Source organism: Alternaria hordeiaustralica (assembly GCF_023758085.1).
Source record: "Alternaria hordeiaustralica strain BMP 2776 chromosome Unknown scaffold_13, whole genome shotgun sequence".
NCBI classification, from domain to species: Eukaryota; Fungi; Ascomycota; class Dothideomycetes; order Pleosporales; family Pleosporaceae; genus Alternaria; species Alternaria hordeiaustralica.
This window is the reverse complement of record NW_026056785.1, coordinates 109,559-136,101: the sequence shown is the minus strand read 5'-3', so window position 1 is coordinate 136,101 and position 26,543 is coordinate 109,559. Positions and strand designations below refer to the sequence as shown.

Here is a 26,543-nt window from a genome sequence, read left to right as displayed (position 1 = left end):
GTCGTGTTGATGGAATGATAATATGGTCGTACCTTTGGGGCGGTCTATCAGGCAGGCGGTTGTTGTTCCCAGAAGTCGGTCAGGTTTTGGAAAGCAGTGTAAGTGTCGGGGTTAGGCGGGAGTCGCGATGGAAGTTGTTGGTGCTTGTCTGTTCTATGAGATAACGGGAAATCGCGCCGGGACCTGCTGTGCAGTCTTGGAAAACATTCCATCAAGTGACCGGCTCTTATGACACAATCAATCACCCTTTATTCTTCGTAATCCACTCTGCCCGACGTTGCCTGTACAATCTTCTCTCATTACTCAACCTTCTAAGAAAGATCTCGAACTAGTCCAACTCTTCAAACCCGTCGGCTCGACCAGACTTTCAACTACGTAGAAATGCCAGAAGAGATACCAGAACGCAGCGCCCAAGAAAAGCGCGACTACATCAAGGCGTTGAAAATACAGATAGAGGAAGCAGAAGAAGAAGACAGGAGGCTAGAAAGAGATCTAGAAGAGCGGAGGCGGGAGCTGGAGCAGCTGGAGGCCAAGCTTAGGGAGAAAGAAGGTATACCATTAAGCTAGACATGGAAAAGAAGATATCGATGAAGAAATGAGTAACAGGCAGAAGGGCAGCTTGGGTCAGGTCTTGGTTAGTGTGAGGCGATCTCACGATGAATTTCACGGATTATATGACAGTAGGAAGACCCCACGCATATACGCAGCTGATGAGTGTTCTTCTATTTGGACAAAGCTGTGAATGGCAGTCGGTTCCCATCGTGCTCGTTGTTCCAGGATCGCGCTCCGCGGTGGTGTTAATGAATGCATGCGAGGCCGCTACCTGAAGGCAAGACTGCGAATACAATGACATCTGCCACTTCCTGACTCGAATGCGAAACCCGGATGGTGAAAGGTCAAACCCCACAAATATCAGAACAGCGTGGCCTCTTGGGAGTTTGGTGGGAGATTCGCGATAGCTCAGGGACGGAGCTACGGCTAGCGCGCGCACGGGTAATTTCCCCAGCGACACGTTGCGAAAGCTCATGAAGCAAACCCCCTCTCCATCTTCCATCAACTGGCTGTTCGCAACCACCTTCTTCACCTTCTCGTTGTCTTCTTTCTTGTCTCTGGGCCATAGTTCGCAATCATGAGCGGCCGTAAGTCTCCACCCCACCTGTCAATGGCCCGGCGCGGCGTGCGCGCAACACCTGCGAGGAATTAATTACGGCGCGGACGAACACCACAGCTAACGGGTGCACGTAGTACGGTTCCTCGATCTCGTCAAGCCTTTTGTGCCTCTGGTTCCTGAAATTCAGCTGCCAGAGAGCAAGGTTCCTTTCAACAACCGCCTGGTATGGACCGGTCTGACCCTCCTCGTCTTCCTCGTCATGAGCCAGATGCCGCTCTACGGAATCGTGTCGTCTGATACCTCCGACCCGCTATACTGGCTCCGCATGATGATGGCGAGTAACAGAGGAACGTTGATGGAACTGGGTATCACCCCCATCATCACCTCCGGCATGGTTTTCCAGCTCCTCGCGGGAACCCACCTCATCGACGTCAACCTCGACCTCAAGTCTGATCGCGAGCTCTACCAGACCGCCCAGAAGCTCCTCGCTATTCTCCTGTCTTTCGGTCAGGCCGTCGTCTATGTCATCTCGGGTCTCTACGGACAGCCATCCGACCTCGGTGCCGGTATCTGCGTTCTCCTCGTCATTCAGCTGATGATCGCTGGTCTGATCGTTATCCTCCTCGACGAGCTCCTCCAGAAGGGCTACGGTCTCGGCAGCGGTATCTCGCTCTTCATCGCCACTAACATCTGCGAGTCCATCATGTGGAAGGCTTTCTCGCCCACCACCATCAACACTGGTCGCGGTCCTGAGTTCGAGGGTGCTCTCATTGCCCTTGTCCACTTGCTCTTCACCTGGCCCAACAAGACTGTCGCACTCAAGGAGGCTTTCTACCGCCAGAACCTCCCCAACGTCATGAACCTGATCTCCACCGTCATCGTTTTCGGTGCTGTCATCTACCTCCAGGGCTTCCGCGTTGAGATCCCCGTCAAGTCCGCCCGCCAGCGTGGTGTTCGTGGCTCATACCCCGTCCGCCTGTTCTACACCTCCAACATGCCTATCATGCTGCAGTCGGCTCTGTCCTCCAACGTCTTCTTGATCAGCCAGATGCTATACAACCGTTTCTCCGACAACCTCCTCGTCAAGCTTCTCGGTGTCTGGGAGCCCAAGGAGGGTTCCGCTCAGCTTTTCGCTACCTCCGGTGTCGCCTACTACATGTATGTCTAGTCATAGTTACGCTACAGAACCAGCCACTAATTAGCTCCAGGTCTCCCCCTCTCAGCATCACCGAGGCCCTCTCCGACCCCTTGAAGACCGCCATCTTCATCGTGTACATGCTCGTCGCTTGCGCTGTCTTCTCTAAGACCTGGATCGAGGTTTCCGGCTCGTCTCCCCGCGATGTCGCCAAGCAGCTCAAGGAGCAGGGTCTGGTCATGGCTGGTCACCGTGAGGAGTCCATGTACAAGGAGCTCAAGCGCGTCATTCCTACTGCGGCTGCCTTTGGTGGTGCCTGCATTGGAGCTCTGTCCGTCGGCAGCGACCTTCTCGGTGCTCTCGGTAGCGGTACTGGTATTCTCCTTGCCGTGACCATCATCTACGGATACTTCGAAATCGCCGCCAAGGAGGGCGACATGGCCGGCCTCAAGGGCATGGTCATGGGCTAGTTTAGCCCATAGGGATATTGGATTTTTGATTTGAACGACGGATGGGTTGGGGCTGGGGTGCTTCGCCGCACATTGTAACATATGATCTAAGAACAAAAGTTTACGAAGGTCTCTGGCATCACTTTACGTACTGCAGCGTGGCGTCTGGCTAGGCTCACGATGTCGGCCCTTCTCTAATGTATCATTGTTAACACTTAAACTGCGTTTGGAACTGATCGCACCTGCAGTATTCACTTGAAGCACTCACGTGCTCAGCCTTGGCGTGTTGCGTCTGGCGCCTTACTCATCAAGCTTCAGTCGCTCTTGCCCTGTTCACTGCCAGTACCCAGATATCGACTACCTAGTATGCCTCCGCTGTTATCAGAAACCCGCGTCATGGATTCAACCTTCAACAGCCGCGTCACATTGGCTAGCTTAGCGAATGCGAAATGTGGCTTACGTGCGTATCAAACCGCCACGCTAACGCATGCTGCGGTCTGCGATGCGAAAGTCTGGGCATTGCGGCCTAGGAAACATCGTCATACACGGTATTGAGGCGTTTTACACATGGGTAATGCGAAGATTAAGCGAATGCGATGTACTGCTGCGGATGCGAAATCTGGTCATGATGCAGTGCGTGTCTTCAGTCTGAACGACTACATAAGATGGGGTTGTCGCTGCTTGGGGTGAGGTATTGCAGCTATCTATTTTCACTTCTTTCTCGAGTTCTAGTACTCATACTTGATCGTTCCGCTCGGATTCCGGTCAAACAATCATCATGGCAAGCTCACTTAGCATCGCTCATGCTACACTGGACTGGAAACGACAAAATCCACCCAAAGGACCAGACTTCGATTGGGAAATGTACCGTTATGTTCCTTCCATGGCTGGAGCGATTGTCTGTCTCGTTGTGTTCCTCGTCATGGCTCTTCTACATCTGTACCAGTTTCTCAAGTCGAGGAATCGGATCATTGTGTTCGTGGTTATCGGAGCACTGTGTAAGTTGCTTTCTTCTGGCCTCTCATGCCAGGATCATCTGGGGTATTCGCTGATATATGACTACAGGCGAAGTTGGCGGATACGGCGCACGCATCGCTTCTCACTTCGACAATCAAGCCTGGGGCCCGTACATCACTCAAGGTGTACTGACACTCGTTGGCCCTCTATGGTTCGCCGCAACCATATACATGATGCTTGGCCGTACCATCAGACTCGCCAGTGGTGAAGACGTCAGTCTAATCCCAGCGAGGTGGTATACAAGAATCTTTGTTACTGCGGATGTCACCACGTTGATCATCCAGGGCTTGGGTACGCGGATTTGACAAAGATGAGGACAGTAAGAATATAAGCTAACAAAACGACAGGCGCCAGTATCATGGGCACCATGCAACTCGCCCTTGCCCTAGCAGGCGAGAAGATCGTCATCGCGGGCCTCGCACTTCAAGTCGCTACCTTCATCGTCTTCCTCGCCGCCTCATTCGATTTTCAGACTCGCATGAACAAGAAAGCCGAACACCCTTCAGCAAACTGGAAAAAAATGTTGCACATACTCTACAGTGTCAGTGCACTGATCTTGTTCCGCTGCACATTCAGACTTATCGAGTATGCCATGGGCAACGCTGCGTATCTGATTGCGCATGAATGGACGTTGTATTGCTTCGATGCTGTGCCAATGTTTTTGGTCTTGGTGCTGTTGCTGGTTCTGCAGCCGAGTCGCTATGTTGAGGGAAACTTGGGGAAATCGCGACTGGACAGCGATGGCGAGGTCGGCGTTGTGGAGAGAAAGTGAAGGGTTTTAGCAATTTGGTCAGTACTTTCAGCGCGCTTGAAGCAACTTTCCGGGGAGTCCTCTATTTTCCTAAGCGCAATACATTTTGCCTATTGTCTTCAGTCTGCTCACGACATCATCTTTTCGTTGAGTCTTGGTATGTGTGCCTGAACCCACGCAGGCGAAACATCTCGAAAGCCTTCGACTTTGTACAGCAGGCTATAACATGTTTTCACATGCCAATAACATTAATTTGAGCTTGACAGCCGGCCGTTGCGAAAGCTCACTCTGACCCCTATGACGTGCATGACTCGAGGTAGGTCAGATCTTAGCTCTCAAGCTTGGAACAAGCGCACCCAGCCACATGCGGCGGCACGCCTCACGCAGCACCACCTCATGCTTCCACAAAATGTGATTCCTCAATCCATACTAGCTACACACAGACATCAAACGGGATGGCGCGCCGCTCCACCACGTTCGTGACTAAAAGGCCGCACCGCAAATCGAGGGGCGGATGCTTCACCTGCAAGAAGAAGAAAGTGAAGGTAAATCCAGACCTGAGGAGACTCGTATGGAATCATAAGATTAATATTATAGTGCAGTGTGACGAAGCGCAGCCCAAATGTGGATACTGTAACCTCCGGAATCTGGATTGCGAATATATCCAAGATGTCCTCTCGACCTCTCGCACTTCGTCGGCAGGCCCATCGTCCAGTGATGAGGTTTCACTAACTACATCCAACACTCCAGTAGACTTCAACGATCTTTCCATTCAGTTGGTACCATATCTCAGCCCACACTGCCATACATCCATAGGTACACTCACAGCCCTCGACAGTCATCTACTGCAATTCTACAGAACAGACGCCTACCGTACCGTTGTATCCTGCGACGATGCCATCATCCAGAACCTACACAAAGAGACCATACCCCAACTAAGCATTTCTAACCCATTTCTCTTATACGCCCTACTCGGTATGACAGCAACCTACAGCAACAACGTCACGCCCAATAAGACGGTCGAAAAACAAGCCCTACTCTACCGTCAAAAGACCTTTTCCACCTACAAAGAAGCCCTCAAGAACATCACAGCCGAGAATTACGAAGCCGTCCTCGTAACAGGCGGTCTTCTCCTCGCGCTCGTCCCCGGGCCAGCCACCGACACAGACGAAGATCACCTCGAATGGGTGTTCGGCCTCCTCAAACTAAGCGAAGGCCTGCGTATCCTCGCCTCCCTCCGCTGGGCCCAAGGCATCGAGAAACTTTCCGTGTACCCGTTAGTACGCCGGGAAATCAAGACGCTGCCACCCCCACCCATCATCGACGTGGCAGCCATCGAAGCGCCCATCGGTCCTCTGGGAACGACGCCTGATAACCCCAATCCAGCACCAACATACACACCCATCCATTTCCCTACGCAAACCCGCCTTTTTCTTCCACCGCCCCTGATGCAACTCCTCCAAAGCGTTATCCGAGGAAAGGAGTCAGGAACACTAGATTGGCATCGACCAACCCTTGCCCCCGTCTTCCACGCTCTCTCCCCCATCTTCCTATCTCTGTATTACTATGGGCTAGACTCTGACTTCTACGTCCGCATCTTCGTCTGGACGTCCTTCCTTATGCCAGACTATCTCCAGTTGATGCGGGACAAGGAACCAAGGGCTCTGGTTCTGTTCGGGTGGTGGTTGTCGCTGGCGAATCTAGCACCGAAGGGGTGGTGGACAGGGAAACGAGTGCGTAAGACTATTGGAGCGATGATGCGGGCGATTCAAGCGCAGCCTGTGGGGGATGGTGGGTTTGCAGAACGCGTTTTGGGGAGTGCGTTGAGGATTGTTGATGTTGTGGATAGGGAGGGGAAGGAGGCGGCGGCTAAGGCGGTGTTTGATGACTGGCCTGGTGTTAGTTGGGAGGAGGGGCCGGTTAGGGCTCAGGCGTGGGAGTATGGTCAGTTGTTGGATTTGGGGGAGGTGGATGGCGGTTTGAATATGGATGCTGCTGTGGGTATTGATCTACAAGAGCTTGGTATATCGGTTTGAAGTTGAGCTTTGAATATCATCGCGCATGAATCAGCTAGCTGTAAACCGCTTATTGCCCTATCTCTGGAGTTGTTCCGGCTGTCTCTGCTGTAACACTCTTGTTTCCTGCCTCCGAATCCTCTTGGTTTCGCCCACCTCTTGGCTCCCTGAGCATGCAATATAGCTTGATAGCGTCCTTCTCTCCCTCTCCATCTCTGCACTCCATCTCCCTCGCCAACCGAAAGCCAAACTTCTCATAGATGGCAATATTCGGCTCACTCCTGCTACTCTCCAAATAGCACATTCTCCCCTCCTTATCAGCCATATCCAGCACCTCTTCCATCAATGCCCTTCCCACACCCTGTCCCTGACACTCCGGCAATACAGTAACGATATTGCAGAAATAGTATCCCTTTGGGTCCGTCCAGAGTTCAGACTGCGCCTCTGCCTGTCGCGCTTTCCATATCCAATATCGCGTTGTGCTGAGACCGCCGCGTCCGTACCACAGGTTCATGCGTATTTGGTTGGCCCATAGATACCAGTACGAGAGGTATAGCGACCAGGACTCGGGCTCGGACGTGGGTCGCGGTGGGAGCCACATGGCGCAGCCGAGGATCTTGGATGTGTTCGAGGTGTCGCGTGCGACGTGGAAGAGGCCATGTTCGATGCCCCAGCGGCATCGTAGGGTGAGGGATACGCGGTTTCGTGTTAGAGAGACCTGTGATGGTTAGCAATGCGCGCGGGAAGACGGTTACTGAGGTAAGTACCTTCTCGCGATCTGGAAAGACCCAGTTGTTGTAAGGGTCATTGGCGAAGGCTTGTTGTATGGTGTCGATTGCGCCGTCGATATCGGCCTCTGTCATGCGCGTTACTTGGATAGGCATTGTGAGAGGTTCTGTGGTGTTGAGGTCTTTCGAGATTCTTCGTGTCACGGCGGCAGTAGATACGAAGATATGTGCGCCAGTCTCAAAACTGGCAAACTTCGATAACCGGCCATGATAGGTGCGGGGAGGTTTGTAGAGCTTGTCGCATGCAACATGTGGATAGGTGATGAGATGGGAAGGTCTAAGCGACAGTCACGTGCATTGCGGGGCCTTCCGATGCTTATCTGCGCAGGCGCGTACGAACCATCTTCGCCAATCCTACCTGCAGCTGTCTTGGCTATGTTACACAGCTTCAGCCTGGTAGCCATGTCAGCTTTCAGAAATGAAAGTCCGGCCTTGGTGCCTTGGACCTGCGTGACAACGCACACTAAACACCATGGAGACTTCCAAGCAAAGACTCAGGCGGGCTATGCGACTGGCTGGCCCAACTATTGGCTTGAAACGATCCCAAACAGATACTACAAATGGCCAAGCTCATCTGCGTCCTGGCTATCAGGCTGAAGGTGGGGTAGAGACAATAGCAGCAGATCTGCTCCTTCGCCGGCCCATGCCTCCTTCGCTACAATCCAGAGGTGAACAACGACCTACCATGGCGCCAGACACTAGCAGCTTCCCCGATAGATGGGCCGAGATAAGGCGAAAGGCTGAGCTGAGGCAAACGAGTCAAGGAGTCGAGCAAAACGACGGAGAGACCCAAGATGAAGAGACCATCGAGAGTCGCGTGGCACGCATAAAAGCTCGTGTGGCAGAGTTGACGGACAGTGTTGAGGGTGGAGTTTCTGTTTCTGTTTCTGCAGAGCGGAACGAAGAGAGGCCCTTGATGCTACATACCCGTCGACATACGGCCGGAAACATTATCAGCTCTGCTAATGTACAATCTACGCCACGTCGCAATGATATTTACATGGAACCTGTGGATTTCGACGACGCATCATCCGAGCCATCCTTCATCAAACCCATTGAAGCTTCTACACGGACATTGTCAGCAGATGGAAGCGACCTGACTAGTATCGAACGAGACCCATTTTGTAGACCATGGGACTCGGAGTCGATAACAAACCATCTGTTATCGGCGATGGATGTTGCAAGCGCTCGAGTTGCTCTCGAAAGCCTTGGGGTTACCGATCTGTGGCTACCGCTGTCGAAACAACTACTTAAACGATCACTGAGTGATCCTCATCATGTCTCAGAGTTCCTGAGATTACAAGAGGGCCATCTCAGGTCCTTTCTTGCGTTTTGGACACGATCCGTCTCAGCAGATAGTATACATGATACCTTGTTCAACCATTGCGAATTTGAGGACGACGAAGAGGTCTTTGAGGAGAACCGTTTGCTCGGCGAAGGGATGGTCGGTCTTGTCGAGGAGGTGACTGTACGAGGCCGAGAACCACCTCTTATATGCGTACGAAAGAAGATTGCAAGGCCTAAACAGCTCAAAGCGCATCGACAGATTATGGCTGCCTTCATTCGGGAGATCAAAGTCATGCGTCAAGTCGATCATCGCCATTGCGTTCGGTTTCTCGGGAGCTATACCGATAATGAGTCTGTCAATATTCTCTCGACGCCGGTGGCTGATATGGATCTTGCTACCTTCCTTGATAAGCCTTTGGGAGACCGGGAATGGGCCATACTCTACAAGGGCATTGACTGTCTTTGCAACGGGCTGTAAGTGCATGTCAACCTACCTTTCCACGCCATCGAGCTTCAGAAAGCGATAACACGCTAGCTGCAAAGCTGACAAAAGGGAGAACTTTTGCTGATTACCTTCTAGCTTGTATCTCCATGACAACAAGATTCGGTAAGTCGGTTGGAGTTCAGTCAAGAAAATGTGGACGAGCCATGATACATAATCGCTATCGTCTGCTACTTTCAGTAGACTGCCCCCAGACACTGTGGCTGACACAGCTTAGACACGAGGATCTGAAGCCGCAAAATGTTCTCGTTCACGGCACTAATATATTGCTTACCGATTTTGGATTCAGGTGAGGTGAATCCACCCCACGACACTCTTGTGCTAAGCATACATAGCTTGGACTTCTCCGATGATTCTGTTTCGACAACTACTGGACGCCCATCAGCTTGGACTATTCGATACTCGGCGCCAGAAGTATTAGACTCTGAGCCTCGCAATCGGGCTAGCGACATATTCTCTCTTGGATGCGTTCTGGTCGAGATGGTTTCGGGACTTTACGGACACAGTCTCTCCGAAGTCAAGGACTATTGGAAGAAAACTAGCAACGGACAATCCAGTTTTGCACGCAACCCAGAGGCAACATCTTCGTGGCTCGATGCGTTTTCAGATCATCCCAAGAGCATCAGACTCAGATGCATTGTGGAATTCCTGCCATTCCTGTTGCATACAGAACGTCTCGATCGACCGTCGGCTCAGATGGTGGTTGATAATGTGCATAATCTCAGCCTACGCCTACGCGATGCACCTCATCTTGCCAATGCTTGCTGCGGGCTAGCGGCAAGATTGTCAGACGATCTCCTATCTATGGGCGTAAGGGAAGTTGATTTGCCGAAATCAGATGATCCACAGATTTATCTCGACATCGCCAGCTATTTCGATGCTCTTGCAGACAACCTTATGACATATATCGTACTTGACCAGCGTTTCAAACAAGTCGCTGCCAAGCATGACTGTTATTCGGACATGTGGGAAACACTCAGTCGCAGAATCCTCAGTCGCAGCGATGTTTCTTCAATCGAGGCTGCATGCGAGATGCTCTTCCTACGATGCAACAAGACAGAGCCGATACTAGATCACCCACACAGCCAGACTGATGCACCAACAGGGCTTGATCTGGACCAAGCGCTGCGGCAGGTACTTGATGTTTATACCTCATGGCAGGCTATATTCACAGCGCTGAGTGTAGAACTTCCTACGTCCCAAGAGCCATGGAGACATCAAGTGCCTTTCACAGCATTCCCAAGTATTTGGCATAAACGAACAGTCCAGATTTCGATGGTTGGCCTGGAAGATGGCCATCGCGACAATTACGACTTCAGTTCCGTGTTTTACGTGTTGGCATTCAAAATCTACGAGGAGGGATACGACCCTTCGAAACTGGGCGCGCCTTGCGTAGACCTGACACAACGCCACTTAGGAGCAAAGAATGACGAGGGTCCATTACCACACGGATGGGGTGAAATGCTATAGTATCATAGCAGCAATAAATGTAGTACTGTCACTGTAAGCTGCATTTGCTGCACAAGGCTTCCAATACACAGCACTAGCTTACATGACAGTGCCCCGAGTACGCAAGAGCGAAGTATAGCAGACCCTTGGACTAAGAGATTGTGGCATCATGATCCTGGATGATCATGTCTTGTGCTATAACACAGATTCGGGTCTACGAAGCCGAATCGGCATACTGCTAGGTCAAGATCAGTATCGCAAAAGGCTTGCGATTGTCGGAAAGCAAGGTGCTGGTTCACCGTGTATGGCTATGCCATCATGATGTCAGATTATGTTATTGGCGTATGCGTGTGCGCTACAAGCAGTCTCAACATCATTGGGCTGGGACATGTCTTCTTATTTCATGTCCTCTAGATTGATTTGTCCTTATTAAGTTACAACGTAATTAACATATCAAGACACACTTCACTTACAAAAGTAAAAGAGGACAAAGGGACAAAGTGATGGTGTACAGGACTCAAGCGTGAAAGGGAGACATACGGCATGAGCAGCGATCCCAGCAGTGCACATAGAGTCGCAAGGTCCAATTGTAACTCCTACATGGTAGCGACCTGACAAAGTAAGGAACTAATCATCGCCCATGGTCCACACGCTCAAAAGTACGCTGCGCATCAAGCGTACGCTTTTTGTGTGACTCAAAAACCTAGATGCGCAGACGCATGCTTACCTTTTCCCTTACCCAGGATCGCAACGAATCAAGCAACCAAAAAGCTGCATGATTGCTTTTCGTGACCAAGACATTCCGCTTCCGCGATAACGCTCATACACATACGCATACACACAGCGCACACACATCGTGATAGTTCTACACACGAACCCACATACTCACCGCTCGAACCCAAAAGCCCATACTCACACATGCGCTTATGTCAACATGTTCGCACAAAGCAAGCCCCGCACTACACTACAGGACACTACCCCAACCCCAGCCCAACGTCTATTCGTCATGGGATCGACAGTCCTGCATGGCCTGGTCAGTCAGCCTACCGAACCCAGTCCAGCCCAGTCCGATGACACCCTCCCGCACTGTGTGCGGGCGAAGCGAGTGAGCATGAGCGGTTCCGGATAGCGAATGCGAGTATGCATGGGGAGCTGGTAGACCTGTTTTGACCGGGCCGTTGTTGGGTTGGGAGTTGATGGTTGATGCGGGTGTGTGGCATGACATGTGTGGCGAGGAGGCGCTGCTTTTTTGTCCCGGGGGGCTATGCTATGCGATGCTCTGAGTCTGCGGTGATTGATGTGGCGAGGGACATGTACATGGTCTTCGTACTTGGGCTGCGTAGTCGGCCCGCTGCGTACATGTATGTGTATACTTATCGGTGGATGGAGGTTACCGGCGTTGTTGATACGAACGTCTATCGTGTTAGGTCTATTGAATAATTTTTGGTGGTGTTAGGACATGAGTAGGCACATGATGTCAACGTCCGAACGTCGGCATTTTCCTCCTTCGCGATCAACACGTCGACGATCTCTGTTCAACATCTTAGGCTCTCGCTTACGGCGATGTAGTATACCGTGAGATATCAGCTGATTCGCCGGGTTATACAGCCTTGTGTCCGGCTTTTTCCTTGAACCGTGGCGCTGTAAAGGTTAGGTATGAGGAACAGGCAGCCAACCTTGTTCGGATATAGAGCATGGATGCAAGCGCGAATACGGAATGAGACGGGTTAGATACTTCGTGAGCTTCCGCTTAAAGGCACGATTATCGGCGTTGCATCCGTAGCGACGATCCGGAAATTCTTGGTTCCGAACTGTTACCTGGCATTTTAACATGCACAAGGAAGGCACAGTAAATAGCAATAATATCCCAGGGTGCTGAGGCAGCAGAACCAGGCCGTGTTGCAAGATGCATCTGCCGGAGGACAGGCGGAGACGGGTACTGTACGCAGCGCAGCATAAGTGGGCAGCTAACAAGACGCAACTAGAGATTCGAAAGCGAGAACCTGAGCCATCCTTGGATCATCGTGGTACTTGTTGATCAACTGAGAGAACGTAGCCTCCGCAAAGTCGAGACCATCCGTATGACAGCGTATAGCGCCTGCATGTACCCTTGAACTGTAAAGGGTGGGTAACTATAAGGGCAGATAGTACCACTTGGTGTGCATACAGGCGACCCGCTGGCGGCCGACGATTCAGTGTTGGGCAGTCAGGCAGCCAGTACGTGGGAGTGCGAGAGCGATCGGAAAGAGCGGAAGCAGGAAAAAAGTCGATGAAACGCAGTCCGGAAAGTTAAGCCACCGTGTTGTGTGGTGCGGGTAGTCCTTGAGCGGTCTGTTTGGGGCAACTCCAGGTCATCCTAGGCACCGGATTACTGTTAATGCTAGTAGCCAAGAGGGGTGGTGTTGCGAATGCGGGCGCTGATGGAGCGCGTACTAGCCGCATCGCCGTGAAAACATCGGTGTGTTCGACAAAGAGGCAAGCCGGGGCTGCCGTGGTCATCAGACAGGCTGGGAGGCAGGTGCGAAGGCGGCAAGTCGGGCAATAAGCGACGTGCGTGTACTCTACGCAGAAACCGATCTATGTCCTGGGCGCCCAAAAATAGGGCGTTCAATTTGCTGAGACGTACAAATCAGGACCATGCAGGTGTGACTGCTTCTGCGCATAATCGTAGGCGAATAAAGAAGGTACTTCGGGTCGTCGCTCAGTGGTGGAAGTGGACTTTTGGGATCGCCGCGTAAGCACAATTTAGCCTAGAGCATGTCTAGAATAAGAAGATAGGCGATTTGCCGATCTGGTGAGGTGGAAAAATTTATGGCGCATGCATGGCATCCGTGGGCCCGTTTGCACCGTCATACACCTGACGGGGAACTACTTGCATAGGAGCTTCCGTAAGTAAGTCTCAGTTGGCAACTCAAGGATGGTCACCTCCACACAAAGGACGGCCCTTGTCAGCAGTGATGCACGCAGTAGTACCGAGCCTTGGATTGCATTTGACACATCGCCTGATGTAACAGCGGCCGAGTGCATGACTGGCGGGCACCAAGTTGTGTCTTACAAACGAATAGCAACTGCTATATAGGGTTCCGACTAGGGGTGTGCTGCTGGAATATCAAAGCGGAGTGCAATTGCCGGATTGGTGCGTAGTATTACAAGACTGAGATCGGTGGTGTAACTGTAAGCGGTAAGCATAATGCTAGAGGTGGCCCGACCTCGGATATTCTATGTGGCAGACGTGCTGATCGAGAAACTTTGCTCTATATTAGCTGCCATGTCGACACAAGTTGCAGCAGCAAGCGCCTCAATACACCCTGATTCATGATGACGGCCGGATCCATCGCTCCTCAGGATGCATTGTTGTATTGGCTTTGAGGCGGTTGGTGGCAGCTAGGTACCGAACCTAAAGAGGTGCGACAGGCAAAAGGGTCGCGGTGGAGCGGCAGAAGGAAAACAAACGCTCGTACTGCGTGAAACCGAGTCACCGCCGGGCCCTGGTAAAGTGGAGAAGATTTTGCGGAGATGCAGGCTGGCTTCAGCTGCTGCGTCGTAAGACAATTAGCATGGGATCGCCCGACAGAAGTTTCATCAGTTGCGCGCTCGGGTGAAGCGAAGGTACAGACGTGTACACGATACCCACGGTCCGGCATGCTCGTGCGGCAGTCTTGGCTAGGTAAAAGTGATGCAGAGTCATGGCTTGTTCTTGTTGATGTACCAGCAACTTGCACACACAAGCGAGTCAACGACTGTGAGCTGGCACAGTGGCGGTCTGACTGGTCAGACTCGTACCCCGGCTACGAGCGCATATCGTGTATGTGGAAATGCCATCTTGCCCCATGGTCGTAGCCCTAGTGATGTTGAGTGGGGTTTCGGCGTCCGATTCCCTCTTCGTGCGTCACACGCGCATGTTCGAGATGCTGTACCGCTGGTGCTTGCCTGAGGTGTGCAGTAGGACTTGTTTCCGGCAAATATCCAAGATTGCGTCGAGCACAACTTGCAGCAGTAAGGAGGCTCACCGACGAGCTAGTGTGGCTGCTGATCCAAGCAGACAGGAGGCTTCAACGGAGGACGGCGATTGGACAAGGGGCTCTCGACGTTGAGCAAGTGGGCTCGCGAGCCGCCTGGTGAGGCTAATGCTCGCTGGTGGGCAAGGATAAAGTGCCGCCGCGCCCGCAAAGAGAATTTCGCGTTCGCATGGGCCGACCATGATCTAGAACACATCACACGCAGACAGGCCGATACCATGCTAAAGGATCGTCGTCGTCCACAAATAATGCAGCTACCAAGCCGACCGAGTTCTTTTTCATGCAACTGGTTCACATCGTGCTTCACCTCGCGCTTGGTTAGGGTGCTTGCGTGACCGGGAAACGACCTCTAGCCTGGCCACGTCTAGTGAATGGTGTTGACAAAACTCAAGGGAACGCCAGGATGATAGACTATCATGCTGAAGGTAACGTCGTGTCAACATGACCATGGTTGATATGGCAGGGCGGGCCATGAGGGACTTTGTGGTTGGTTTGAGCTAGCGTAGCGATGCCGCTCATACCGTGATTCTCTGCCTTTCCAGCATTCTTAGAGATGATGCGACGCCACGTTTGAGACCCACTCGACTCGTGGGCCACCCGCTGATACGTCATTAAAGGGTTTTTCTTCCCGTGTTGCAGATTGCCGGACTGGGGCTGTCAGCGCCTGGCTTCGACACACTGGCACTGTGATGAGTGCAGCACCCGTGCCGCGTCCATCCAAGCGCATCCTCCATAATAATGCCGGAGAAAGCCTTTTTGAAACCACAGTTTTCACAATCTCGATTGATGGAGCTTACGGCGTACAGCACGGCTAGGAGGCACGGGATTCCAGATAGTGCAATGTCTGTGAATGGCGCTGTGCCCAATGCTGCGCGGCCTATTGTCTCGAGCGGATCATCTGAACGCGAAACTATGGGAAGACGCGGGTCAGCACTCAGCACCTCGATTCGACGGTTCGTAGATTGAGTGTACAAGATCAAGCGACGCTTTGCAGAGCGGGTTCCGGTGACAGTTCGGTGCTTACTTTTCCTGTTCACATATTCGTCTCGTGATGCACAAGTGTACAGCTGCGCCGCAATTTTCGTGGATCAAAATGACCGAGGCCGCGTGCTGCAGAGTCAGACTGGCTGGGTGTGATACGCGGGATGTGCTGAATTACGGAACACGGTGCATTGATTCGTTCCCTGTGGCTCGCGCTAGTTGCAACATCGTTCACTGACGCCCACACTCGGTGCACTTTGTTGATGACCGACCTGTGATGGGAGTTGCTTCTTTGTTGGTACAATCAGGATCCTACGGCAGGCGCCTGCACACATGGTGCCATGGAATGTCGGCTCCATGATTGGGTTTCAGCTGGACAAAACGGACGCCATGTGTAGATGGGATGTGGCTGCAGCCAAGCAAACGTTGACGATGCTTTTGAGTGCATCCGTGAACAAGACCCCCATGCAAGGACCCAAGTGCAGCTTTCATATGCTCTTTTTGGCGACAAGATGCAAGCCCCCTGACATGATCCTGTTCGTTTGAACCACCAAAAAGATCCTTGCGCCCGCGTTGGACCGCTGTAGATCATTCAGGCGGGACGAAGCCAGGGTTGGTCCCTCGGCGCTTCGGCTGCATCTCATCAGCCACGCGGGGATTTTCTCATTTCTGGTTGTCGAACGGCACTGCCGCTTTGGGCCTGGTCACCGTGGGGTCAACAGGGAGGTGTGAAGACCTTGTCGTGAGATGGAGGGATCGGTCGGCCGCTTGTCATGTTGGTTGAGACAGCGGTGCTGCAAATAACGGTAGATGATAGCGGCATGCTTCAATAGATGGATCCTCACGAAGCATGCGGCTTCTTTGTCACCGGGCGCAGGCAGGCTTTGTGCTTCGTATTAGGTGCAGCCAGCACTCATCGTGATGATCGGATCCACTCCACCCACCGCGACGTTGAAGGGAATACCGGCGTGCTATAATAGGCTTCGACCTAGTCTATAGATGCGCTATTTGCAGTGCTAGACGATGGCGCGAGCGGAATGACATGCCAGCTACGTGAACGCGCGTATCGCCAGACGGGCACACTGTGCCCGGTGTTGAGTGCCGGGTGCGATGCGCAGTGTTTGGATCAACAGACCGGTCGCTCGGTTGTTCACGCCCGACAGGCGACGTTAGCCACGGTGCGCATGGTTTCAAGGCGTGCGCAGGTGGAGCACGACGCTGGCAAAAGGTTAAAGTGCTTTTCCTCGGCGGTGCCTAAGAGAGCAAGGGTGCAAGACTCGACACAACCTCATGTACGGGGGCCCTTTAGGCGTAACCCGTCGTGGCGGCACATGTACCCAGGCCGGGGGGTCGACCGATGGACGGCGGCTTCTTGCGTCCGGTGTGCTGAGGTGTGAGGGACAGTAGCGACAGTACAGTAGTCAGTAGTAGAGGACTAGAGGATGCAAGGCTGATGACATGCCGATGCTCAGCGCTGATTGCTCCAATCTCCGCGAGTGGCTCGCCGTTGGCTGTGTGACCTCGGCCAGCGATGCATGTCTGATGCTGCATGCCTCTGCAAAGTCCCATGTCATCGACTCGCCCGTCCCCGTTACAGGCGGCAGGGGTGGACTAGCTGCATGCCGATTTCTGGAAGACGCTCGGCTAGGGGCAGGCCAATGGACAGCCCGGAGGCGCGCCCACCCCAGATCGCGCTTGGATACCGTGGGCCAGCAGTGTGGTTTGCCGGCTGCACGCGCGACCACGCAGGAGGTGCTGGGTGCGGGTATGGTGGACCGATTGCAGAGCGCGGGCGGCGCTGATTGGCTTATGTCACTAGCGCGAAGGGCTGCTGTGAAGGAGTAGGCGTAGCGCAGCAGGACCCAACCTCGCTCCGCTTCTTCCAACCCTTTCCGAAACTACTGCGCCAACCAAAGTTTGACCCCCCATCCGCCCCTGATCTCGCGATGCTGCTGGCGCCGACACGGATCGTTGCTGGATAATGCACTTCGACCTGCAGGCCTCCCACACACGACGCCCCATGTCGCCCATGGAGTATCGCCGGCCGCCTTCCACTAATCATGCCATGCGCAGGCGCGGCTAAAACATGACGCTCCTCTTCCCTAGCTGACCGCCTGGAGGGCCACCGCCCCATGCACACGACACTCTCCCCGGCGTGGAGCCCGGCTGAGTCGCACTGCACCGCTCGACAGGGCCTAGTCGCACTACCGCTTTCTGCCATCATCGTTGCGGGCGCTGTGGTTCCCTGGCCTGCCTTCTCCATGAGCCGGCCGTCGTCTAGCTGCACGGATACTCCGTTGCGCGTTGCGCCATGATACATGGTACGCCGCCCTCGTCTACCTTCCCTGTCGTGTGATTTGGTCATTCCAAGTCTTCCTTTTCGCTCCACGCACTATGCCTTTCGTTGATCGTTCCAGCCGTGCCACTGGCCCTAGTCGTCACAGCGCACCTCACCGAGCCATCCCTTGGTGGCTCCGTATAGTCAATACACTCCCGTTCCTTGTCTGCACCTATTCCACTATTAGCTGTTCTTGAGTTTCGCTAGCCTGGCCCTGGCCGTCCTTGTACCATGACTCCGGCCGCGAGGTTACTCTACCTCAATTTCCCCATCCACCCTTCCTGATCTGTCTATATCTCTTGGCACCCCATATACCTATGCAGATGCCCCCCAACCCAGCACGCTTCCAGGTCAGACAAGACTGATTGTCACCGACACAACCGCCTGCCACATACAAACCGCTGAGACATTCCGCCTCTCTCCTGTATATCATCACTGCCTTCCCACACTACGACTTGACTACACCACCACTTGTCCACCATGTCCGGCCACATGCAAACCTCAACGCTTCACCGGCGTACCTCTCGCAGCTCAGGCAGCCAATCAGCATGCCGATCATCTCGCGTTGAAAAGACAAAGAGCCACCACAACAGCCCAAAGAGCATGGAGAGGAGAAAGACCACCACCGAGACCAAGCTCTACGCTTCGTTGGACGACCACTACAGAATGATGTTCGGTGTACCAGCCGAGGAAACCGAAGACCGTCCCCAACCAAGCAGACCTGTGAGCTGGCATCCATCATCTGCACAGTTCCAGGCTTCACAACAAACCAACTACTTCGAGCCCATGCCTCAACAACACTGGTCACAACACTACTCTCCCTCATCCCGCGACTCTCAACACGGCTCTGACTTCTACTCTCTGTCCACACGTAACTCCATGTTCGAGCCCATGACCAGCACCCCGACATACACCAACACCCAGTCCGAGAGCGGCTGGCAAAGCGTTCAGCCCACACCCGGCTATGTACACTCTTCTCTAAACACTCCCTCGACCGAGCCTCTACCATGGTACCTGCAGCAATGGGCTCAAAAGAACCAGGCTCAAGCATCTACCGACTTCCTGCCTATCCAACACCCTGCTCAGCAAGACCAAGATATGGAAGACGACGATGGCGAGAAGCTAGTCGCACTGGGTCTCTACGATGCACCAGAGCCCTCATTGAGCTGGGGTGCCCTCAACAACGAGGGAACTGGAAAGGGTCTCAAGCTCGAGGAGACTTGGCAGCCACCTGAGGCTGACGATGAAGAGGAGGAAGACGACGATGCCAGCTCTGAGGCCAGCGTCGAGGAGCCATCGCCACCTCTGCCGGCTCAACAGGCACAGCACCTGCCCGTTCATGTCAAAGCTCAAACACCAAACAACATGGAGGGACAGAGCTTCTTCTTCGACGAAGACGAGTCGGTGACAAAGGAGTGGTGGTTTCACCAAATGAAGCAGCCCACCATGCCGGTGCGGGACGCCGGGCTGGGATATGGCTGGTTGTAATCTAGATGTCTGTTTCAAACGTGCGACCACGACAGAGGTCCACTGCCCTATCTTCGAGGCGAGCATTTTTTCGAGGCGAGTTCTTTCAGCACAGCGCGGCGTTTTGCATGGTTCCGCTTGGGACCGGAAAAGAGACTTAGAGATACCCTGCCTTTAGCGGCATTAGAGTGAGGCTTTGCATCGCTCACTATGAGGTCAGATGAACATGATGTATTAGATAGCATCATCAACCAAATCAACTATATAACACCATACTTTGGCCCAATATGCAGTGCTGACGAGTCTACTCTATGATGCTTGTGAACACATAGTGCCCAAGAAGCCCAGCAGTGAGCCGTTGACGAGAAAGGAAGGTGCACCCCATCGCGCACCTGGCCTGCCCCAGAACTCACACGATGCCGTAACACGATGCATCCTCGTCCTCCACAACCCACAAGCTTCTTCAACGCTTCTAGCCTTTTCGCTCAACCGTGGTCCCAACGCACTCTCGTCTCGGCGCAAGCCGCCATGTACCAGCCCTTAGTGCACCAAACACATTGCATTCCAAGGCGACCAGCACAAGACAAACCAACATCATATGTCGGCGACATGCCGCCGTCCTCCGGTCCTAGTCTGACGCAACAGGGCCAGCGCGCAATTGTGTCACAACGCCCGGCAAAGGACCGAAGACCGATAAAATAACAGAGTAGCATCAGCCTCACAAAGTGGCATGATTGATGGGCGCAAACACGCACACGCCATGTCGGAGTGACGCAGACACCTCTACGGTCCGACCGATCGTTACGCCGTCAGACGGAGCGAGCCACGCCAGCCCTGCGCGGCAGAAGGCTATGGATGCTGCACCATCGTCCTGGTCTCTGCACTCTTTTTCTGCTCAGCTCCGCCCAACTTCGGCCAGACCCGCTTCAGTTGCCCTGACCGAACATCTGAGCTCCTCCGGGCGTCTAGTGCCGAAGTTTACCAGCTAACCGAGCAGCAGGATGTGCCACGCTGCCTGTTCCGTCCTGTCATGGTCGTCACCGGAGACTAAGCAAGTAGCGCGAAGTTAAGAGTTCAGACAACAGAGGTTCCAGAAGTTGGGGAGCGTGGCTTGCGAGATTAGGTTTGCGATGCGTGGATGGAAGATGGGGGAGAGGAAAAAAACACTTCCAAGGTTTTGCCGGGTGGCTTTGCGTCATTGGCTCGATGCTAAAGGCCATGGATGAGACTTTTAGCGCTTATCGATAGGGCGAGCAATCTGGAACGACTGAGGAAATTTCCAACGCGAGTTCACGTGCCTTCACCTGCGACGTTACATGCCCAGGTGCTGAGCTAGCCAATAGCAGAGTTTGAAACTTTCGCACTGCAGAAACGCGTCAATCTGCGCGACTGCGACTAAGAATATGGAATCGCATACCCGGTTTGTTGTTACGGCGTGGCGTGATAGTCGCGAGCTGCTTCAGCTGCGCCAGGATCTGTATAGTCCTGAGACTAGTAGGAGAGAGAAGGCGGTGAACAAGGTACGCTGGAAGAAAACAATATACTCTGCAGGAGAGTCGACAGCCACAGTGTGCTGATGACAGGTAGGTGTTTGCTTGGCGACTACGGAAACCTGATGGCTTGCCATTGCTGCTGGACTCGACGGCAGATATCGTCGATGTAGTGCTTCAAGATGCAAGAGGCGAGTTGCAACGTAATGCACTGCGGTTGCTGTACGCGACTGCGATATCGAGGTAGGTGTGTTCGAAGTTGAGATTCATGAACATCTCAGCAGCTTTCCTACAGCCTCTGCAGAGGAACTTATTCACTATATCTGCACTACCATCCCTTTCTACCATCATCAATACTTCCTGTCTATTTCCAGCGAAACGTCTTGCACAACGATCCATCAAGCATGGAATTATATCACCCTAACCACGACCTTAACCCTATCCCATACAAAAGACCCATCTAATACCCCCAGATTCATCACTGGCCTGGCAGACACTCAAATCGACCTGACCCGCGACCGCCCCTCATGGTTTCCCCCTGGCAAATCCCTCCAGCTCCCTCTCACACTCCTAGAAACCCGCCACCGAATCGTCCACCGACACCTCCCCTCCCTCGCCGAGCTAAAGCGCGCAGCTACGGAATCCCTCTCCTGGCTCTGGGAATGGTATTGGCTCCAACTCGACCATGCATTCAAGACAGGTGGTAGTCTTGCTGTCACGACAGAAGAAGAGGAAGAACTAGGCGTCCAAAGCCGAGAAGCCGTCCGCGAAAAACTCCAAAGCATACTAAAAACCTATGTCAAAGAGCGCAAGTCCGAGATCAAGAATAGAAAGAAAGACAATAATAGCAAGGCTGCTGAAACAGCATTGTCGACATACACCCTGCGTTACGCACCCACTACAACTACCACGCCTTCGACTCAGACCCAACGCGTACTCCTCCACTTGTTAGTAGACGAGAAAATGATTCTGCCCACAGACAAGAAACTAGGCAGTACCATGTCCGGCGCCTTCATCATCTGGACACCATTACTCCGCGCATTCTGCCTCGACAGCGGCGTGCTGCACATCAAGACTCTAGTCGAGCATCTCATGCGTGCTATGAACGCTACTTCCCCCGCTGCGCGCGCAATGATGAATCCGGAGATGGATCCTGTGAGGGAGGGGCTGCAGGACTGGATTGTCCATGTTCTTACGGGGGAGGAATGGGCGGGTGTACGAGGGGGAGGCGCGGCGGAGAGGAAGGTTGTGGAAGAGGTGCTTGGGGTGTGTTTCTCTGAACCGTCGTTTTGGAATTTGAAGGTTGCGGAGAAGGTGCTGGACATGGGGAGTGAGGTGGTGGATCAGGGGTTGTGGCGCAAGGTGCTGGAGGCTGCGAGGGCGGAGGGAGCGGGGGGTGAGGAGATGGACGTGGACGTCGATGTTGAAGAGATTGAGAAAGCTTTGCCGGTTAGAAGGAACGATGGAAAGGAGGATCAGGTCAAGGAGAAGATCAAGGGGCCGACTAAGGTGTTGGGGATGTGGAAACCGAGACCGATTGGATGGTTGCCTGAGGGGTGGGACGATGACGAATAAAGAGGGGACTGCTCTGGACGTACGGAGACTTCATAGACATCCCTCGTTGTCACGTCAGGGACCCAAGTCGGAGGCACGCTAAATGTACGAGATATTCTTAGATTCTAACATTTCAGCAGCCATTTGCCAGCTGGTGTTGGTATCTATTCAACTCTCTCTCTGTGTCCTTCGTTTTGCATACAAAACGCTTTGCTTCGTTCTCGATAGGTTCTCGCTCTTCATAGGTATCTTCACCGTCTCGTCAAGTTTCGTACGGGATGTCGGACACCGCGAGATTGTAGGTGATATACGCAGGTTTAGCCCCCAGTCCTCACAAGCAGCCCTTCTCATATCTTCTCCTTGGTGTCTGAAACGCCTATCCGGTTTTCTACCAAGCGCATGAGCTTGATCGTTTGTTCGGCGAGTGTAAGGGTCAAAATCTGTGCTGGCGTTAGCTATAGTCCTCCCAAATCCGTTTGTTTGACATACCGTATGGGGCAGAATGCGCGCCAGATGGGCAAAGTAGCCCTTGTACAGCGCAAAGATACCCTCCGTCTTGACCGTCCGACTCAAGCAGTCAAAAGCCGATGTGTACAGGTTGCCCGTCTGGTTGTACATGCGCGACATGATGGTATCCGGAGGGTGCATGACACAGCAAACGACAAAGCCACTGGCCGTACTACTCGCAATGTGCAGCGGCATGCCCTCTTCCATACCCAGATGTTTCACTAACCGCCTCTTTGCGAAGAAATACGTGGGAAGTTGTACGGAGCTGCCGAAACCTGTGCGTACCATAGCTGGTCCTACACCTCTGTATAGGCCCTTGATTCCTTCGCCGCTGTATATTTGCCGCATGCCATCGACGGCGTTTCGGTAGTTGTGTTGTGTGCCGACGGGTAGGAAGGGCGAGTAGGATTGTAACCGCGTCTTTACGAGGAAGAAGGGGGAGCCGGCTGCTGCGCCTAGAATACCGGATGAAGCGCCTGCGAAGAGGTTGATGCCGAAGGATTGGACGGCTGGGTCGCTGTATACGACATTGGTGAGGGTCTTGCGGATGGGTTCGTAGAAGCCTAGTCTGCAGCCGTTGAGGGTCATTTGGTAGATGTACTGGGCGCGTCAGTTTCTGCTCGTTCCGGAAACATGTGCCAGACATACTGCGCATCCCAGACCGCGTAGTAAACCTCTGGGTCCTTCATTCTTCAAGATGACGCTCACACCGTGGAAGACGCCCTTGTATAATCGCGGCGCGTCGCTTTTCGCTTTAAGCTCGCCTTGTAGTTGTAGTCTGAGCGATCGTCAACGAGCTGGTCGCGCAGGTGCTGCGAGCGAAGACGCGCACCGGATTTTGACGGTCTCGAAGCCGTGGGTTACTGTGACTGCACCGCATGCTGCTATGCCGCCGGCTATGAAGGAGCTGGTGGGGGTCATCGTTAATACAATTAATACTGTGTTTGAATTTTATACTGAGTACCTACCCGAGGGTTGTAGACATTCTCACACTCTATGCGACTCTTCGGCGCGCAAGTCGGAAGTATGGTGGAGTGCGTATTCGATAGTGGTAGCGACGTGGGTTACCGCGCGATCATGAACACGACTGGAGGATAGTTGTAGGAATTAGGGATGGAAGTAAGACTAGGCGAAACCGAAGCTATACACGTCTTGCGGTAACAATGGCAATGGTGAGGAAATGTCAAGGTGAATATGAATAATCGTTCCGGTTTCGGCTCGGCATGGACAGCTACGTAAGACCGCTCGGACCCACTTCTTTCCATCTGCTGCAACTCTTCAGCGCATTCCGCCGGCTCTAATTGTCCACGTCGCGTCGCGTGCTTGAGTTTACGCGCCCGCTGATTCGCCGACTGAAGCGGTGGAGATGAACGCAGTTGTCGCAGCAGAGGATTAGGAGCTCAACTCGAACATGGCTGGCTCAGCGACACCCGGCGGCGGGCCTCCACCGCCGCCTGCAGGCCCGCCGACACAGAAAGTTGCCGACGTCATAACGAGCTTCCGGCCGCAGAGGGTGAGACTAGAATACTATACCTTTGTATATGTCCAGTACTAACATCTTGTAGCGCTTCAAATCGGGCGGCCAGGGCACCTCAGTAACGTCCCTCGACTTTGACGACTCGGGCGAACTAGCCATTGTCGCGCGCGACGACGATACCCTCCAAATCTACAACTGCAAAGAAGGCAAGCACGCCAAGGAGCTCAAGAGCCAAAAGTACGGCGTACACCTTGCGCGCTTCAGCCACCATGCCCAGAGCATCATCTGCGCGAGTACAAAGATCGACGACACCATCCGCTTCCTCTCCACACACGACAACTCGTACATCCGCTACTTCAAGGGCCACACCGACACAGTGACCTCAATCGCCCTGTGTCCGTCCAAAGACGACTTCATAAGCTGCTCGAAAGACAACACGGTGCGGTTATGGAACCTGCAATCCCCCAACTACGTCGGCATGCTCAACCTCCACGGCGCCTACCTCGCTGCCTACGATCCCTCCGCGACCGTTATCGCAATCGCATCCCCGCCTACACAGAACGTCCTCCTCTACGATATGCGCAACTACGATAAGCCGCCCTTCGCAACATTCGACTTGCTCGAGGTGGAGCAGCGCTTCATGGGAGGACAAAAGGTCGAATGGACCAAGATTGAGTTTACAAACGACGGAAAGAGTCTCGTCGTGGCGACGAACGGCAGCGGCCATTTCGTGCTAGACGCCTTCTCGGGCGATCTGACGCATTTCTGCTACCGCAAGGCTGGCTCCTCGGGACGTCTCCCGCCCGGCGCATCGGTCACGAACAAATCCGGTGCCAAATCCGATGGCAGTGGTCCTGCAAACGGACAGGGCGACGTGTGTCTCACGCCAGATGGCAAGTTCCTCATCGGAGGTAGCGGCGAGGACGGTCTCTTGGTGTGGGATATTTCGAAAGCACCAGCGCCGAACAATATGCTCGAGCCTATGGAGAAGCTACCGGGACAGGGCAAGAGCGCTGTTGTGGGATATAACCCGAGGACCAATTTGCTGGCGAGTGCGGATAAGGATTTGTATCTTTGGCAGCCAGATCCTGATCTTATGATCTGAGACATTCATATCAGGGATAGAGCCACACATGAAGCAGGAAGAGCATCATAGGAGAAACGGCAATACAGGCAAGCTTCGAGACAAGGCAGCAGCATCGAGAGCTGCTGATGCGACTACACGTTGACCAGCACGCTGATCATCTCAAGGAAGCAGTGTGATCGATCTCGCACTGAAGGATACATACTCTCCGGGTTGACAAAAGTACAGGAAAGAGACAGTGTGTTCGTGGAAGGGACCACGTGGACACCAACAGAGTGAACTTGGTTGGAGACTCGACTACGTAGCGGAAGTAGTTGAGCAATTTACGTCTTACCAGCAGCCATTAAAATGGGAAACAAGCGGAGTGCATGTCTACCTCTGATCTAATGGCTCATCACCCGCAAATCACATGAGCATACTTTGTCGAACACATGTCAGTGTACATAATAGCCAAATCCTCTGCTGGAGCTTTTCTCCGTCACGAACTTACCATGATCTCAAATACCCTTCTCTCATCTTCGCTCTAATTACCCTTTCGGGCTCTACTATCCCTCACTCACCGTTCAGACGTCAATTGCCAAGAGCGGGACGGGACTGTCCTCCCCCCTCGGCCCACTCCACCGACCAACACAGCACAATCGCCCACTACTGTATACTCGCGGATCCTGATCGACTTACAAGCTCATAGCAAGCTTTGTGCCGCAAATCGCATCTCGAGGAAGTGTGTTGCCGAGGAGCTTCTCATTGGTAATTTCACCTAGACTAGGTGGGTGGTGTACCCATCGCGATGTGGTGTAGGTGGCGTCCATATTGCTTATTCTCTCGGTAAAACGAACGAGTTCTCCTTCAAACGACGCACGCTGAGCCTCATCTTCATGCATGGCGCTACGGATGCGGGTTGGGCTGGGCTGTCATGCGTTGCGTGAATTTTGTTGTTCAAGACGAAGGAGCGTCAGTGTTAGGCCACCCTCTTCTCACCGCAGACAGCAGCACAAAAAGAGAAGGCGAATATGGAGGTCGCCGATGTGCGAGCTTGAGCATTAGTCTTTTGGACACGTCGAACGAGACGAGCGAGATTAGGGCTCGTGACGACTTGCAGATTTAGGATGGGGTGGGCGAATG

At 53.3% G+C, this 26,543-nt stretch overlaps 9 protein-coding genes across 9 annotated transcripts; 7 read left to right on the top strand and 2 right to left on the bottom strand.

Moving 5' to 3' along the window:
• Positions 1-1,129: 1,129 nt before the first annotated feature.
• On the top strand, positions 1,130-2,716 carry SEC61 (translocon subunit; the record flags this gene model as incomplete). The annotated part of the gene is made up of 3 exons (XM_049389194.1): positions 1,130-1,139; positions 1,246-2,269; positions 2,320-2,716. 3 exons carry the CDS (start codon positions 1,130-1,132, stop codon positions 2,714-2,716), a joined length of 1,431 nt encoding a protein of 476 aa, XP_049242903.1.
• Positions 2,717-3,473: 757 nt separating this feature from the next.
• J4E84_006604 (uncharacterized protein) lies at positions 3,474-4,484 on the top strand (the record flags this gene model as incomplete). The annotated part of the gene is made up of 3 exons (XM_049389193.1): positions 3,474-3,693; positions 3,761-4,003; positions 4,060-4,484. 3 exons carry the CDS (start codon positions 3,474-3,476, stop codon positions 4,482-4,484), a joined length of 888 nt encoding a protein of 295 aa, XP_049242902.1.
• A 956-nt stretch (positions 4,485-5,440) lies between these two features.
• Positions 5,441-6,499, top strand: J4E84_006603 (uncharacterized protein; the record flags this gene model as incomplete). Its single annotated transcript, XM_049389192.1, has 1 exon — positions 5,441-6,499. One exon carries the CDS (start codon positions 5,441-5,443, stop codon positions 6,497-6,499), a length of 1,059 nt encoding a protein of 352 aa, XP_049242901.1.
• Positions 6,500-6,548: 49 nt separating this feature from the next.
• J4E84_006602 (uncharacterized protein) lies at positions 6,549-7,362 on the bottom strand (the record flags this gene model as incomplete). The annotated part of the gene is made up of 2 exons (XM_049389191.1): positions 6,549-7,196; positions 7,246-7,362. The coding sequence occupies 2 exons, from the start codon at positions 7,360-7,362 to the stop codon at positions 6,549-6,551; spliced, it is 765 nt and encodes a 254-aa protein (XP_049242900.1).
• Positions 7,363-7,738: 376 nt separating this feature from the next.
• On the top strand, positions 7,739-9,348 carry J4E84_006601 (uncharacterized protein; the record flags this gene model as incomplete). The annotated part of the gene is made up of 3 exons (XM_049389190.1): positions 7,739-9,027; positions 9,134-9,160; positions 9,273-9,348. 3 exons carry the CDS (start codon positions 7,739-7,741, stop codon positions 9,346-9,348), a joined length of 1,392 nt encoding a protein of 463 aa, XP_049242899.1.
• Positions 9,349-18,322: 8,974 nt separating this feature from the next.
• J4E84_006600 (uncharacterized protein) lies at positions 18,323-19,330 on the top strand (the record flags this gene model as incomplete). The annotated part of the gene is made up of 1 exon (XM_049389189.1): positions 18,323-19,330. The coding sequence occupies one exon, from the start codon at positions 18,323-18,325 to the stop codon at positions 19,328-19,330; it is 1,008 nt and encodes a 335-aa protein (XP_049242898.1).
• Positions 19,331-21,326: 1,996 nt separating this feature from the next.
• Positions 21,327-22,374, top strand: J4E84_006599 (uncharacterized protein; the record flags this gene model as incomplete). The annotated part of the gene is made up of 2 exons (XM_049389188.1): positions 21,327-21,329; positions 21,355-22,374. 2 exons carry the CDS (start codon positions 21,327-21,329, stop codon positions 22,372-22,374), a joined length of 1,023 nt encoding a protein of 340 aa, XP_049242897.1.
• Positions 22,375-22,700: 326 nt separating this feature from the next.
• On the bottom strand, positions 22,701-23,781 carry J4E84_006598 (uncharacterized protein; the record flags this gene model as incomplete). The annotated part of the gene is made up of 4 exons (XM_049389187.1): positions 22,701-22,793; positions 22,843-23,460; positions 23,509-23,638; positions 23,693-23,781. 4 exons carry the CDS (start codon positions 23,779-23,781, stop codon positions 22,701-22,703), a joined length of 930 nt encoding a protein of 309 aa, XP_049242896.1.
• A 490-nt stretch (positions 23,782-24,271) lies between these two features.
• Positions 24,272-25,442, top strand: J4E84_006597 (uncharacterized protein; the record flags this gene model as incomplete). Its single annotated transcript, XM_049389186.1, has 2 exons — positions 24,272-24,373; positions 24,426-25,442. 2 exons carry the CDS (start codon positions 24,272-24,274, stop codon positions 25,440-25,442), a joined length of 1,119 nt encoding a protein of 372 aa, XP_049242895.1.
• Positions 25,443-26,543: the final 1,101 nt, after the last annotated feature.